A 17836-nucleotide genomic window follows, 5' to 3' on the forward strand; every position below is an offset into this window, starting at 1 on the left:
AAGAATGTGCTCCATATAAGAGCTGTTGTGTAGTTTCTTTGATCTTGTTTCTCTTACTCATTGTATGTTTCCTTGTTGGTTTACATCAAGAAAAACTGGGAGCGTAAAAACTCTGTGCTGTCGTATGAGGCTCTGTTTATATTCTCTTTCCTATGGCCGGGCTCATAGCTTCATTCTTTTGTGTCCGTTTGCAAACGGCATCAATAAATATTTGAAAAAAATAAATGCAGCCTCCAGCAGTAATCATAAGGATCAGATTCTTCTTTCACATAGAGGGTGTAAGTCAGGAGTAATTCTTTTGACGTGTATGGAGTTACACTCATACAAAACTGGTGTAAGTAAATGGAGAACCAAACATTATAGTTATTGTGGAGAGATCATAAAATCACTTACAACCACCACGTGATCATATGGGACATGAAAGTCCACCAATGAGGTGAGGAAACAAGGAAACTTCAAAAATTATCATAGTTATTCAGAATAAAAATGACATGTTTGCTAACTCCCTATCCTGTGTTATACAGGTGAGTTAGGTAAGGGGAGGAAAAAGGCACAGGTAGCCCCTTCTACCCCAGGACACTTATGCAGCAGTAGGAAAAGATATGCTTCTAGCAGTCTTTTGCTATTGAGTAGTAGGAATACGTTCTGGCTATAGCACCTGCTGGTGCTCTGTAATCCTAAGGGAACACAGCCTTTTGTGCATGTTCATGGCCATGCCTCTTGCCCTCCTGTGCATACGGTGTGGTTGGCAACACATGCTAATGTGTTGCAGGTTACACCCATTTAGAACATCAATCCTCAGTGTGCACCCCTCTAGCATCTGAACCCCAACCCTTGCACCCAGTATAGCTCAGGTGAGGATTCTGCATGGATAACAATGAGATCAGAGATAGTTCCACCTTTGTACTGTGTGTCAAAGTTAGGGACTAAGTCTCCCATCATAGATGTGGGGTGAGTATTTTCTCCTTTTTATAGATACGGAATAGGAGACTGGACCAAAGTGAGCCATGGTATACAGACGTGGAGTTCCTACTGAAGCCAGTTGTTTATGCTCAAACTGAATTTGGTACGTGGCTTATAATTTTAGGTGCCTCATCTAGGACATGGAGCACTTGCTTTGCAGTAGTATCCTCAATTTCAACTGTTGCAGATACTCAGAATGTCACAAAAATCATGCCTCTGAATTTCTAAAGCAGACCACCCAGCAACTAAGGCACTCAGAATTAGAGGCAAAAATTTAAAATGGGACCTGAAATAACTCACCCAAAGCTTCCGGGAGCCAGTGGCAAGGTTAGAATTTAAGAATTCCTGGCTCTCACACCTGTGCTCTAACTACTAGATCACACTTCTCCCCACAGAAATACATTAACTAAGATAAATCTGGTAGCACTCTTTTAAAATTAGATATTGCTTTACACTTGAACAAAGGACAGAATGGAAAAAGGGAAAAAAGAAAAAAAAAAAGCAGCTACCAGAACCAATTTTAGAATACATTAAAGGCCTGAAACACAGAGAGCATTTACTTTTCAGAAACGCAGCCTACTTTTTAAGATTCATAGTGCAAATCCACTAGTTATCATAATTACTGAGAGTGGATGAGTTAGTGGAACTTGCACACATAGTTGTTGCTAGATGCATTCAATGGTGGATGGGAAAGGAAGCAGCCAAGCCTACTCCAAAATATTGGCTAAGCATTATTTTGTTTAAAAAAAAAGTCAATGTAAATCTCTGATCTCTGTAAAAAATAAACTCTAGTGTTACCTGCAAAGAGTATTTGTATTTAAAATGGTTAAACTGATTTCAAGCTGCATCAGGGCAACCGCTGAAGTGGTTCTCTTCTCTCATAGCCTAGCAATCTTTGATCAGCCTAAATTGGAGGAAAGATGGATGGTAAAAGAGCCCCTGGTGAGACTCATAATTAGGTTTGTGTTACCAATGAAATAAGCTCATTAAGTGATGTTGAAAATGTAAATATAATTTTGAAACCAAATAGTCTGAAAAAAATGTAGGTTTAAAAATAGAAAACCAAGCATGACAGAAGGATGATGACAGGGTGTGTAAAGGCAAAGGCAGCCACTCAAAACAACTGTTTTGCATAAAGGGAATTTAAACCTGAAAATCCTCTTTACCTTTCATGGAATAATTTATTCCAGATTGGAAATACTGACTTTTAAATCTGTGGGCTTTGTCACAACCTACAGTTGCTATTGTGCTCCTTTTGCACTGATTTAGATTTGATTTGTGAAACATTGTATTTAAAAAAACAGAAACAATCACATTAGGAGTAAGAGTGGAAGATCCCTGGGTGGCGTAAAGCCTGTGTAGCAGCTTTTGACAATCCTCTTGCAGCTCCCAGCACGGGGAGTGGGGTGGGGTGGGGGTGGCACGGGGAAATGATTGCTGGAAAGAGGCTGCGGTAAGAATACCTCTACTCTCCCACTGTTCCTGGCTGCTAGAGAAAATCCTTTTGGCAGGACCAAATTTAGGATAGTGTTTGGGTGTAAAGCCACCTTTGCTCCACAGCCATTGAGTTCTGCACCAAGTGCCTCACGGCTAGATCTGAGAATCGGAACCATATTAAGTAGTGACAAGGACATTTGCCTGGATAATGATAAAGGATCAAATTATGGTGCACTGCAGATGAAAGAATGCAGGAAGCCTTCTCCTCTCTCCCCAATGCACCAATATAAAAAGCAGCCATGCTGGTGGCTGGGCTGTCCCATGCCCTGTAGGTGCATGCAAGGGGAGTTTGGGGTTGTTGAGGGAATCCATGCTGCACGTACAGGAAAGGTTAACAAGCATCACTCTCACCGGCACCAATGCAAGCATTATGGAGACTCAGGGTCCAATTCTCCTGCCAATGCAAGATAAGAAGCCAATGTAAATAATTCTCATGTTGTAGGTCTTGGGAGCGGGACTAATCAGGCCTATGAAGCGTCCAGTCCCCACCTCTCATGCACCAAGCACATTGCCATGCTCTAGCATATATTCACTAATAATGCATTTTCCTCCTCAATAGGCAGAAAGTATTAAGTTAACTGCAGGGTAGGGATGCTTACCCATTTGTTGCTGACTGAGCCATCTCAGAGTGAATTGTAATAAGCTCATGATATCAGGGTGTGGATGGAGCAGGAGTATGAGCAACATTTTTGAGCTTCAAAATGATCTAATCCCCAGAAAAATGCTCTCTCTGTCTGTGGAGTAAGAACAAGTAGCATACGAACCCTGAGCTGTGGTGCAGCCTTAGCAGATGAAAAATAGCTAACATCACTGCACACATTATTTACTATACTTTTGTTTACCCTTTGATTAGAACAAAAGAATGGTCATACTGTGTCAGACCAATGGTCCATCTAGCCCAGTATCCTGTCTTCCAACAATGGCCAGTGCCAAATGCTTCAGAGGGAATGAAGTGAACAGGGCAATTAACACATCATTCATCCCCTGTCGCCCAGCCCCAGCTTCTGGCAGTTGGAACACCCAGAGCATGGAGTTGCATGCCTGATCTTGGCTAATAGCTGTTGAGGGACCTGTGCTCTGTGAATTTATCTAATTCTTCTTCAAGCCCAGTTATCCTTTTGGCTTTTACAACATCCCCTTGCAAGAAGTTCCACAGGTCGACTGTGCATTCTGTGAAGTAGTACTTCCTTTTGTTTATTTTAGACCTCCTCCCTATTAGCTTAATTGGGTGATCCCTGGCTCTTGTGTTATGAGAAGAGGTAAATAACATTTCCTTATTTACTTTCTCCACACCATTCATGATTTTATGATAGCATTCATGATAATGAGCAGACATAATACACTGATTGTCTGAGCTTCTGCAGTTGTCATGGATTATGGATTGCATATGCTGAAGAAAGAGTTTATTGGGTTTAAAAGATTTCAGGGACAGAATGTTCATCTTGAAAGTCAAATGTATGTTGCTCATTCTTGGGCAGGCTGGGATCTGCAAATGATTAAGTCCTTTGCTGAACTGGGGTTTAGCAATAATACCAACTCCCCTTTGTAATTTGGTTGGAGCAAATGATGTTCTTTCCACTGCCTCAAATCCAGTTAAAAGCTAGCAAAAGGCTAGTAAATCATAAACTTTGCTCAAGCACAGGGTTCATTGGTGAAAGTCTGTTCTAATTTCTTTGATTTAATGTCTCTGTCTTTTTCTAGGTGCTGAAACCATCCTTTTCCGGGCTGCTGAATTTCTTTCAATTTCTGTATTAAAATCTTCTGTCTCAGTATATCTATTTCACTCACTAACAGTAAAAACCAGCAGGTGGCAACCTTTCCTAACATACCCAACTGAAAGACCCATACACCACATTTCACTCACTATATCCACACAATTAAATACATCAGAACGATTCACCTTGCTCCCCACACTGTGTTTTTTCTCCTGTTTCCCACTGTGTAGTGTGGCATGTGCACATGAGAATCTTAGATTTTGCTAAGAGAGCTTCCCATATGAATAATAATTGTTTTTTTAAAAAAAGAATTTAAAACAATTTTGCATTCTAAACCGCATTAGAAAAAAAATTTTGTTAGGTTCATGGCATTCAGAGAAATAGCTTTCCACTCCAAGTGCCAGATCCTCCAGAGGAATAGAGCTGCAAAATCCACTGAAGTAAATACAGGGTCACCAGTTTACACCAGCTGAGGATCTTGTCTCCTTGTGAGCCAGAATTGTTTAGCTGCACTACATGGTTGTGTTAAGTTCACACATAGCCATAAAGGTGCTCCTAAACACATCAGTTAATATAATACATTGCCTTGAGCAAGCAGAATGAGGCTAGAAATCTTATACTCATCACACAGCCAAGCCAGTGTTGTAGGAATGATAGAGATCACTGAACTGTAATTAAAAAAAACAAGACAAAAATATTCCATTTAATTCCAACAACTGCAAGGAAAAAAGGGGTATTTTTAAGCGGGGACATGTGTATCCTATTTTGGAGCAGTTCAATCAGCCCCCTTTCTATAAAGAAGGCTAGCCTTGCAAAATTGTCATGAAAATTTACCAGCCCTCTGACAAAATCAGCTTGTTCATTGGGGACTTGTACCAAAGGCCACTGAAGTGAATGGAGGTAGTATTTCTATGAGCTTTGGATCAGGCCCCTTATGATTAGGATGACTGATGCAAATGTAAAGTGAAATGTAATTTATTCAACCATTAAAAAATGTTTATTTCCCTGCGGCGACTGGGAGAGTGGACGTTTACGAGGCTGTAATAACCACTTCCCTATCATGTTGCCACAGTAAATACATTACAAAGCAAATAAGAACATCCACTGCCAGCTCTGTAACTTAGAGCAGTTGCTTCCATTTGCTTAGAAACACAGATGATGCTTCTGAACAATCCTTGCAACTGTTTCTAAACCCCTGCAAAATGCACACTACTGTTAGCTAAAAGCCCAAAGGGCGTGGACTTAGTTCTGCTCCCTTACTCATTTTGTACTGCTGCTGAAAAGGGGTTTATTTTTATCCACAAGTAAATTAGATTACTTAGCTTTTAACTGATGCAATATTGAATCTGCACAGTTGAACTGCATTGAACCATGGGATTACTGTGTAGCTGAAGAAATACGAAAAGGACCTAGATCTGGAGCATTAATTAAAGTCAACACATGGCTCTATGATTGATTCAGATGATATTCACTATATACATTGCAAAGAATAGTGTAGGAGATACAGAGCCTGATTCTCCCCACTTTGCACTTTGTGTCATCATTTTCACCAGTGCAAAATGGTTGTAAAATGCTACCATACAAGAATGGTAGCATGTTACACATGCTATGCACTGACATGTACGTCTCCCTAAGGTACAGAGCTGCGGAGAATCAGGCTCGTAGAATAGTAAAGTAAAATGGAGGAATAGGGGTGCTGAGTCTAGCATTCTTACCATATTCCAACTTCTGAAACCTCATTGCATCTATGTAAATTCCCCTTACAATTTAAACTGGATATGAGATTCTTCACTTTCTTTCTAAAGCTCCAGTGCAGCAAAAGACATAACCACATAGTTAACTTTAAGCATGTGAACCTTTCTATTGACTTCAAGTTAAGCGCATTCTTAAAAGCTTTGTTAAAGCATGGTCCTATAGTATTGTGTAGCAGAATGGTTTGCAAAGAAATACTGCTTTTTTAAAAAAAGGATGATTTTCCTTTATTTGTGTCTCATCTTGCAGCCTTTACCACATTTAGCTACTCCACATTCATGCAGGTAAATCAATTGGGCTAATTTTCTACTGCCTTACACTTTTTATAGTTACTTGCACCTGTTCAAAAGCAGCATAGAGTGAGTGTAATATGCCCACCCTGGTATAAGTGAATCTCTGCATGTATTAGAAGTGGTCCCACTTTAACCAAAGGTGTATTTTTAAATCAAAAGTTAAAAAAGTGCAAACCTGTCTGTGGCTAATTTTAAATTGATTGACTTATTGATTGATGCATAGTTATTTAGATACTTAAAGGAGTCCATACACAGATTTGCACCTCTTTAACTATTTCATTTTAAAACAATTTTTCTTAAACTGGTGCATGTTTTAATTCAGAAAAGCTTTGAGAGAAGAATTTTGTTCCGGTAGCAGAAATGCTAATCAAGATGCAAGTCAGGGTAGAATCTGACTTCAGTGGAACTGCTCATGTGCGTAAGGGTTGCAATGATTATGTCCTTTATTTAAAAAAATTAACCTCATAAGAAGTTTTCCCCATCGGAAAATAGTGTTATTCAAGGAACACTGTTAGGGTGAGTCAGGCCTTGAATTTAGATTATGTAGAAACAAGATGTTACAAAACCTATGATTCATAGAAATATATCCATACATTTTTTTATAAAAGATTCCAGTGAGAATATTGCTTAGCTTGATTTAAACAGCCTGCCAAATATTTGTACTGAGAGAGTCTGCACATTTATATAATGCAAATCAGCATACTAAGAAAAGAAAGAAACATCACAGTGTTTTGCTACTGCACAAGAACCCAAAAACAACAGGATCAATTATTTCCCCCCCAGTGATTTTCTTGGTACTCAGTGGGTGACAAAATAAGAGGCTTTTCACCTGTTCAGTACCTAAAGACATGATGGATTCTCTATCACTTGTACTCTCTGAGGCTATGTCTGTACTATGAGCTAGGGATGTGATTCTCAGCTCACGTACACAGTGAGAGCTAGGCAAGTATAAGTAGTAGCATTAGCATAGTCGCACAGGCAGCAGTGGTGTGGCTTCCTTATGCCAAATATGCATCCACAGGGTTCTGGTGACTTTGTATTCAGCACAGCTGAGCCATGCCGCCGCTGCCCATGCTACTGCGGCTAGGCTCCCACCTATACTCATGCCAGCTCTCATTGAGCTAGCAGAAATATGTGTACATGATCTGGGAACCACACCCCTAGCTCACAAGTGTAGATGCCACCTGAGCTAAGACTGGATATCTTGTTAAAAGATATGCTGTAACTCAAGCAAAAGGTATGGACTTGATAGGGAAATTATTGGATGAGGTTCTGTGGCCTGTGTCACGCAGGTAAAAAAATGCTTATCCTGGCTAGAAATTGACTATAAAAAGTGAAATTGACTAGTCTATTTTCCTTTTCTATGCTAAATGGAATGCAAAAAAAAAAAATCTGCAGATTTAAAGTAAATTTGCAGAATTCCCTCAGCTCAAATCAGTTTGCATGTAATGGTACCACATGCAATGGAGGCTGTCTTTTAAATATGTAGTTTTTATTGAAAAAGAGCACACTCTTGTTGATATAAAAGAATAGGGGAAAATAAAGGTGTACATTTTGTTTTCTCAGGATTCAAGGCCCTGACATTTTGTCCTGCATTCTCCAAAACAGATGTTTTTCTGTCATTGTTCATTTCCTTTGTTGCACATAACATGTTGAAATCTTGGACAGTGAACAGTCCTTTTGTGTTATGCAAATTTTGATTTAATATCATGAGCCATTAAATCTTCTTTCTAGCGCTGCAGTGTCAATCCACAGCTTCCACTCACCTATTAGCTGATCATCATTTCTAGGGGTCAGTAAACTGACTCAGATTAAATAAGGACTATCCTGTGACTGACATGTCAGGTAAGCTGGGGTGGGAATTTAGACCTTTACTCCACTATTTCAAAGTCCAGCTGACAGGTACACCTGACCTTTCCGAGCCCAGCCAAAATAACCAACATCTCCTGCAGTCAAAGTGTAAACTAACCGTTCCACTAGCCTAGTTTGAAAGTAAGCCCTCAAAATACAGCTGAGAAACCAACCTATATCCAGTCTCTAAAATGCTCATAGATACAGTTAAATTTGAGATCTTTTTCTTGAGTATTTTCTCCCATAATCTAATCAGCCACAAGCATGAAGTCCCATATGCAATCATCCTTTTGACTTACTGTCTACTTATATCATTGCGTCTCACCTGACATTCAACAGTACTGATTTTCACAGTCCACTTAGTTATCCTCTAATCTGAAAATAATAGGCTATCCTTACTTACCCTTACTTGGCACTTCAGTGAGACTGCATGGAGCCAAGGACACACTTTTTGTATTTAGTTGCAGGAAATATTGTAAATTGACTTACCCATCACTTGCTGATTCTGCCACTGAGAAGTATCTTTCTCTTCAAGTGGTTTGATTTATTTCAGTGGGACTCCTTTCAGGATAAGGCCCTGATGCAAAACCCATAGAAGTCAATGGGAGTTTTTCCAGGGACTTCAGTGGGTTTTGGATCAGGCTCTTAGTACTTACTAGGAGCACAAGCAGCAGAATCTTCTCTTCCTTCATTTCCAGTATGAAATTTGCCTTTTAAACCACTTTCAGCACAAAAGAAACAGGCAGCAGAAGAAAGACCTTTTGAGAACATATGGGCACACCTAGCTGCTGTTCTTTTTCTTGACACATTTATTTCTAGGAATTAGTGCATTAATTTTCTAAAGTGTTTATTGCGTTCTTATCTGTGAGAGTTCGTATTTTCTGTGCAAATTTAGATAGATGTTACAGGTGCACCTGGTAAGAAATACAGCAAGGAACTGAATGTCAGATCTATGTGAATGGTTTGGAACTAAGTCCTACCACTAACGGGCAAATTTGTTACTGTAATCTTAATCTGTGTAATAGGAAGGAGTGACAATAATGTGAGAAACATGCTGCTCACATGGAATGTGAAACAAAGCATATGTTGACCATTAAGCCAAAGGACCTGTTGCTAAGAAAAGGCCTATTGTTTAGTGAACTAAACCCCTATCAAACTTTAAGAATAATTTGCAATAATGTTAACTAGTGCAACCTTTACTAAGAGTGGAAAATTTAGTTTAGTAAGAGTAGGATGTTTTGTATAATATCCTGTGTATCAGAAGAAGTATTTTTAACTGCAAAATGTACTAACCACATTGCTATGGAAAGTCTGGCTATTGCAATATGTACCTGGAAGTTTGCAACATGTACCAGAGAAAAGGAGATATACATAAGTGTCATGTGTAAAAAGGGAAGTTATGGCTTGACAAAAATTTGTCTATAAAAGATTAAGTTTCAGTTACTGATGCAATAGCCAGTACTGGGACCAGCCTGTCATTTGTGTCAGTGGTTGCAAGCTTCGGTTCCATAAAGATTAGGTGTCATACACCTCTTCTTATTATGAGTTATGCTTAATAATATAGGCGACTTTATTAATAAAGGCAATCAAGCTTGACTACTCCTATCTCACGATTTTATTGTTACTAAGACCGAACCACTAAATACGTATGTTCTTATGTGTTACCTTTATATAGAGACTAAATAAACATCTATAACATTAAAGTAATTAGTATAATGGGGAGAGCGTGAGCAGTTATTACCACCTTAAAAATATTGCAGACTTTAGAAAGCAAAACCATCTGCATTTAGAGCATCACTTCATCGCAATCTGATCTGAAGAGGAAACTAAGTACCCCAATTTAGCCTCTTACTGAAGGAGCTAAGGGAAGAGCTATACCGAGAGTGTTCCCCTGTAAGAAATTCCTAATTCATGTTGCAAAAATGCCACTTGGAGAAATGGGCTGGATTCCTTTAATACTGTATTTAGTACTGTATTCCAAAACAGAGCTTCCTCTCTAATATCTTGTAATCTTAACCATCAGCTTGAGGCTTAGAAAACTTGAATTTTACATGTTGCTGTTTTTCTAAACCACAATGTTTGTTTTCAGCAATTAGCATTTTCACTTAAGTTTCATAATTACATGGGCAGCTCACATAACAGCTCCTTCTTTCCTTCCTGAGTGGTTGCGGGACAAGATAAGTGATAGTTTTTAGTGTGTTGGCACCTGTAAACATTGCAGAGCAGAACTCCTCCAACAACCCCAAGTAGCCTTTACTATCACGTTGTGTGCCAAGTCCCAAAAGCGACTGATCCAACACTGGATATTGTAGCTATTTGTAATGTTAATCTCATAGTTGAACTACATTGCCTGTCCATTCATTCCATGCACGGGACACTGCTACTGGGAATGATTATCTGTAACATAACATTGTTGCAGTAGTGATGCAAATAAATTGGTCTCCCACCATCTCCCTGAACTGTATCAGCCCTGTTCAACCTAGCTAAATGAACAAGTCCATGCAGTGTGCAGGTTTGCCCTTGTCACCTTACAGAAGCATGTTTAGTGATCCATCAGTACTTAACCATACTAAACCTTTCACTTCTGCATTCAGCAGTGAAATTCCTGTAAGTACTCCCTGTTAAAGTTCTATTGGGATATTGGCATTTCCTTGCCATGAGGCTACATGGACCAGCCATGGAGGTACATTATTAACCCTAATACCTAGTATATAACATAGCAATGAGTTGGTGAAATAATGCCAGTACCTGGTTTAGCAATATGCTTTGAGCACTAGGATCATAATGGTAATAAATGTGCTCAGAATACACAGACAGGAAAATTAAAAGCTGCTAGACTGGGGGATTAGAGGCAAGGTTCAGGAATACCTTCATGCTCCTTACAGTACTGGAGAGGAATGGCATATTGCAGAAGTACTCGACTTAGGCTTTGGGAAGGAAGGTGGAGGACCACTCACTCTTCAAGTATTTCCTGCTAGTTACTAGAACAACCTTACACAGGAGGCCTCTCTCCGTACAGACCATTGTGAAAGTGCAGTAATCACAGCCCGCAGGTAAGATAAAAAGCAGGGCTTAAGATGGTGTGTCTTTAAAATACAGGGATATCCAAAGTCTTCTAAAATCCACTCGAGAATCTCTCTCCACTGAATTTAAAACTCCAAAAGGCCAGATTCACCACCATGTGCAACTCTGGTGATGCAAAGCATCCATAAACGTGGCTTAACCAATAGGTTAAACTGGGTTTACAGCTGTTCTCAGTCATTGATGCAGACAGAATGTATGGTGAACACTGCATCAGCTTTTATTTCTATGTTCACCACACATTCCTCCATGTCAAAAAACATCACAAAAAATATACAGGGAACAGCTGAGAATTTCAGAGCACTAGTTATGTCTAGGAATTGTTGCAACACACACATCAGCTATGACAACTGAGCAAATCCATCATGGCTGTTGGGTTTATTAAATCTTTCTCTGCTTAAGAGATGTAATAATAGCAATGAATGGCAGCATATTCGAGGTGGAAAGATAGGTTTATAGATGTCTCTGAGATGCTGTATGGATTAGCCTGTGACTGCCTCGGTACCCCCAACATAATAAAATCATTACACTACCACTTGCAGTGAAATATTGCGGCAATCTAGCCTTTGTTGTAAGATAATACCTTTGAGTCATATTGGATCCGATGGTGCAGTTCCAAAACAACTCTTCATTTAATTTTTATTGTAACTTTCTTGCTTATGGCATTTTAAATATTTAAATGACAACTAGTCCTAAAATATTAAATTGCTATCAATGCAGGGCTGGGTTTTTACAACACTTACAGTCCTATAATAAAGCCCTATAATAGTTGTCAATAAAGTGTTAATATTAAACTGCAGCTCTCCCGCTCTCTCTCTCTAAGGCCCACTGAAAGTCAATTATAAGGCTTTGTGCTTCTATAGCACTTTCCATTTTAGGAACATAATTAAGTCCAGTTCCTGAGACCAGTGGCCAGTCAGAATAGCCATGATCAGCTAGGATATGGGAAAAGGATAACAAGATCTGTTTAGCTTCAGTCATACTGCTCTGCTCACATAAAGTCAATGAGTTACTCAGAATTTACCCTGAGAACAGAATTAGGCCCTAAATGATCACATATATCATCCAGCAAGTCAATCTGAGCTGGAAAATTAGCTTTGATCCAGGTTGTCTAATTGTCCAGTCAACTAATATTTGTCTTAGGTGGAGTCAACAGTAGTAATGTGCTTCACTAGTTAACTAACTTCGTAGATAACAAGGAGACAGAGACAAGGTCTCTGCCTAGAACCCCAAATCTGAGGAATGTTCAACTTTGTAGGTCGGGCTCCATTTTTACCTGCTCAGGCCCACCTCTGATTACCCTGCACTCATTTAGTGTTCAATTGTGGCAGCCCTGTGGTGTGGAATACACACTAACTTAAAGGACTAAACCCTACTTTGTCACTCAAACTAGTTTGAGTGGTTGGTAACCTTTGGTATAGTGATGAGAGATGGTGAAACGTATTAATACTGTTCAATGGATACATTATGTCCTTCTTTGAGACTCATTGCTTCTGCATGCCCTACAGGAAAAGAACTACACTGAACATAATACAAAACCAACCAATTCTCTAATTAGTTTTTCCCCTCTGAGTTTCTCTGCGAGTCTCATCTTCAAAGGGTCATTCAGTGAAGGTGGCCATTCAAAAAAAAAAACACAAGGAAATATTTTTTCACATGATGTACGATTAGACTATGGAACTCACTGAGGCCTAGAGCTTGGCAGGATTCAGAAGTGCTTTAGACATTTATATGGATAACATGAAAATCCAGAAATATAAAAGGAACTGCTTTAAAAAAAGGTTATGAAGGGACAAAACACCTCATGTTTTAGCGCTTATTGGGGGCTAGGAGAAAATTCTTTTTTGAAGCAGGTTATCCCATAACTGTCTACCGCAACATTTTTTGCACCTTCCTCTGGAGCATCTGGTCCTGGCCACCGCCGGAGGCAGGATACTGAACTATGTGGAGCACTGCTCTGATCCAGTACATTAGTGCCTATGTTTGGTATTTCTGTCTACTAGAGTTGAAGCTTTTTGGGACAAGCACCATCTTCATTGTGCATCATGTAGTGCTGAGCACATTACTGTTAATTAACAGCTATAACCCTGCCATTGGATATTATAATTAATGCCCCAATTAAAGGACCACTTGCCATATTTATGTAACTACATTAGGATAGAAAATAAAATTTTAAAGTGGCTAATCCAGTTTTGAATTCTATTTCTGTGTAGGATCCCCTTGTTTTTGGGTTGCCACATTGTTAGACTTTTGCTATTTTTTAATGGATTTTTATAGTGAATTTTATTTTGTTTTGAATGTCTGCACAGCCCGGAGTGGCCTGGTGGTGGGAGTATTCTCTAAATAAAGTGATCACTAATAATGATTAGTTAGTACCAAATTATTTAAAACTATGATAAACTTATGAGGAATATTTTTTATTTCTTAAGCATACACACACACACACACATATGCACAAACACAGAAGCACACAATGAACTGGTGGAATTTTTCCAAAATTAATTATTTTGACCTTTTTTTGATGAAATTTTGAATATTGACCAAAAGGAATGAATTTTTCATGAAAATGTTTGCAAAAAGATGCTCATTTTTCACCTGCTCTAATGTACATGTAATGTGTATATATGCAAAACAACTTTATTATCCAAGTGTCTTCTGGGACAATGATTAGGTTTAGCTAATCAAGGTTAAGTATTACTGAGGGAATTTCCATTGTAATTAATAGTTAGCAGAGCACATGACCCTTTTTCGAAAGGCAGAGTAGTTGGATAATGAAAGTTATACTGTAGATACATATTGTAGATCTTGGGAAAGGTGCTGATTTCCTCCCTCCACAAAAATGACTTTATTTATCACATAATAAGTGATGTTATGTTTTTTCCCCTAATATATCTTCCCCCTTTTCAAGGTCTCTTTCTATTGTGCTTTGTATACGGAACCTTTTGACATCGATGTGTCTGTACATATGCTAACACAGTGGGTCGCTGTGAAGGGTATGATGTCAGATAACTTATACAAAGTCACTGGAAGAGTCTGTTTCAAACTGAATTTAACAAAAGAGGATGTGCCCATTCAAAATAAAGTAAACAGCAAGTTGGATTTCTAAGTTAGCAGTTTTTAATAGCTTAAGATAATGCACTGTAAAGCTATTGATGTATTTGTGCTATGCTCATTACACAATGAAGGAAAATCAAAGAAAGCCATATGTGTTGACATCAAGTTTTACAGTGTGTCATTCTATTTTTATTTAACACCATACTGCAAAAAAGGGTTAGCTGTAAGCATGTTTAAGTACTTTGTGGGGACGTTAAAAACCCCACATTTATTTAAAAATAGTTAATATTTCTTAAATAGCACTTTCATCTCACAGTAGATCTCAAAGTGCTTAACAAAGGTGGTCAGTATCAGAACTCTGATTTTACAGATGGGGAAACTGAGGCAGAAAGGTGAAGTGACTTGCCCAGGGTACCCAGCAAGCCAGTAACAGACCCAGGACTAGAACCCAAGTCTCCTTAAATTGTTGTAAACATACTCACATATAGTTATGACTATATTATAAGACTATAAAGAATTAATATCTTGGAATGAGAAGCAGAATATGAACTGTTCTACCTGAAAGACCATCAGGATGAAATCTAACCTTGTACTGTAAGAATTAGTGATATCTAATTCTTGCTTTGCAACTTAACCTGCTATAAGGGGTTTAAGCAAAATGAGATTTGTGCTGAGTGGTAGCTTATTCCTCAAGTAACCCCACTAACTTCCATGGGGCTACTCATGGAAAAAGGCATTATTTAACATGAGGTATGGTTATTTCTACCTCTGAGACACATCCAGCCCTGATGGGTGTGACTCCAGTGAGCTCACTTACTCCAGGGCTGAATCTGGCCCTCTATATCCATTTCTTCGCCCTCCCCCATCTAGAAAATAGGGACAATACACACTTACTCCATGGTGGTCTTGTGAACATTAATTGTAATTTGTTGAATACTGCAAAGGGAGGTCTGCCAGAGTTAGCTATGGCTGTTTTTGAGGGGTTTAGTAAGGCTGAGAAATTCCACTTCCTAGTCAGTAGTTACACCAGTTGGAAGCTGAATCAATGTGGGAAAGCCTAGGGACTTCAGTTTTATCAAGTGTGAAAGCTTTCACCTATTTATTCATTCAAATAAATAAGAAATTGGTGATAGTTGCATGATCTCTCACCAATAAAGTGATTCAGTTTAACTTCAGTTTACTCAGACCACATTGACAAGGAGTTTGTTATAACACACTATATTCATCTTCGAGAATTTCAATAGAATACTGCTTCTATGGAAGGGCTCTCCTCACTATAATCTCTTCCTAGGTTAGACCAAATGGACTTTGGTCATTTGTGTCTGTTATCACTTGCACACAGAGCCTGCTCCAAAGCCTAGCCTTTCATTGCCCAAAGGCTTTAAATCAGGCCCCTGCATACCGTGCATGGAGATGATTCTAGGAGTTTGTCAGTTACCTTTTGCTTAAATTAGAGAAAAAACAAGTCTACATTTTTAGTATTAAGATGTAAATAAGCACTATAGAAGAGGAAACCTCTATTGTATAACCACATAGTGATAGATATTACTGAAAAATAGCAATACGTTGCACCATTTTGCCAAATATCCAATCTCTTATCAACGATTAGGGAAGGCTCAACCCCTCATTGAGGGCAGTAAGGATTATTGTCCCCATTTAAAGTGTAAGGAATTTTACAAACAAGGTATGTGACTCACCCAAGCTACTCCATCCAGTGGTGAGATTATTCACTAAAGACAGTTGGTCCAACAAGTACCCAGCCATGAATGTTAACTGTGCTGCAGTGCCACTTGGTTTGGCTTGCAATTACATTTTTTTATTAGGCATCATTGTATTTTAATAGTTCGTGATTCCTTTAACAAAGAGACCAGGTGGGCGAGGTAATATCTTTTATTGGACCCACTTCGGTTTGTCTCTCTCACCAACAGCAATTGGTCCAATAAAAGATATTACCTCACTCACTTTGTCTCTGATATCCTGGGACCAGAGCAGCTTCACCACCACTGCATACCCTTTAACAGGGGCAGTTCAGGAACACAAAGCCAAACATTTTTTAAAAGGCCAAACAAGTGGGTGTGCAATCTCTTGAACCCACAAAAATGAAAATTTTCAAGAAGGAGAATTTAGACACCACACTGCTCAATCAGTGCCTAAAACAGGAGGCATAGACAATCTACAATAAAATGTGTGTTGTGGCCAGCTCCTTAAAACCCTGAAGAATATTGACCACAGATAATTAAGTTATTCCATCTTCCATTCTAGTTATACATGACAGTAAGGACTTGCACATTGGCTTTAAAATAATAAGCATGACAGGCTAAACACTGCAGTCTTTACTTAGCCACTACAATATGAGTTTTGATGATGGTATGGGGCCATGGGAACTTGGCAATCATGAGTTTGCAGGTGTGAGTGCATGGACTTGGATACACTGAGTAAGGACTACAGATGTTGGCCCTGGCTTCCCACCCACTCCCTCGCCCCTCAAATCCAAGTCCTACTGAAATTGATGGGAACTTTGCCTTGGATTTCAGTAGGACCAGGATATGGCCCATGGCCTTTACAAGCAGTTCATAAGATAAGAGAATAAAATAGTTGCTTTCCTTACTTTCCCCGGGTAGTTTCAAAACCGGATTTTTTGAAGTCAGCATCCTTCTTAGTGCTGGTGCTGGTGGCGCTGTAGTACGACAGCCTGGGAGATCTGCTCCCTGTTCTTTGCTGGCTTTTAACAGCCCCTTGTTGGGGAGGCATCTTTCTAGGAGTGCTCTGTGGAAAGCTCCCCGTGCTGTTGGATAGGGCTCCTTGCTTAGCATTAGCACCATCATGATTGCTGTTTCCACTGGACTGTGTTGTAGGGGTGGAGGTTTTCTTCTCCTGGATCCCTGGCAAGGTTTCCAATCCCTGAGCCTCTTCTGTGAATGCAGGGGTGATTTTCACAGCATGTTCCCATGATGTACTTGCTGCAGCTGTTTGGATGTCAGAAGGGGTGGATACAGGGGTTGCCACTAGGTTTCTGAGGCTGTGCGTTGCAGTAGGAGGTGAAGTCAAGTCTGCGTGGCTTGGTTGGGTTTCACCATCCCTAGTCGTGGGCCAGGGCTTGCCAGTGGTAGCAGATCCCAGGCTGCCACTCTGCAAGTGCGATAGAAGCAATAAGAAGATTATCTCCTTCATCCTGTGTTGTTTAATAAGAGCCACGAGATGTCTCGCATGTATTCCTTGTGTGAGGATCCTGCAGCAGCCTTCTCCTCCTCCTGAGGTGCAGCTCAGAGTGAACCTGCACAGACAGTGCTCTGCCAGTTTTGTTTCTGTAGAAGAGGAAACAGGTTTTTAGTGTTTCAAAACTGACTGAGGAAGCTCAATTTCCTGTTTCTGTGAATTTCTCTGCAACCTGTGCCCCCTTACAGGGCTGGAGCCTGGAAGCCTTAGGGGAAAGAAAAAAGGGTTCTCTGCTGAAGCTACAGGATGAAGATTAATGGCACAATGTGTATGTGGAAACATTGTCAGTGAAATTAGTTTGAAGGGGAAAAAACATCAAACCAGTTAAGTAATTTTCCTTTCACATGTATCTGTGCACAGAACATGAGTTACTTGTCAAATGTGCCACTTAGTTGTTCATATCTACTGTGAACT

At 39.5% G+C, this 17836-nt stretch overlaps 1 protein-coding gene across 2 annotated transcripts in view; it reads right to left on the reverse strand.

Moving 5' to 3' along the window:
* Positions 1-17513, reverse strand: part of MMRN1 (multimerin 1) — a 58943-nt gene extending 41430 nt beyond the window's left edge. For both annotated transcript variants that reach the window (XM_030564830.1, XM_030564829.1), the window contains exon 1: positions 16815-17513. In XM_030564830.1, coding sequence (XP_030420690.1) covers positions 16815-17377 — 563 coding nt within the window. In that variant the 5' untranslated portion in view covers positions 17378-17513. The remainder of the gene's footprint in view (positions 1-16814) is intronic.
* Between the last annotated feature and the right edge of the window lie 323 nt (positions 17514-17836).

This window comes from Gopherus evgoodei, chromosome 5 (assembly GCF_007399415.2).
Source record: "Gopherus evgoodei ecotype Sinaloan lineage chromosome 5, rGopEvg1_v1.p, whole genome shotgun sequence".
Taxonomy (NCBI): domain Eukaryota; kingdom Metazoa; phylum Chordata; order Testudines; family Testudinidae; genus Gopherus; species Gopherus evgoodei.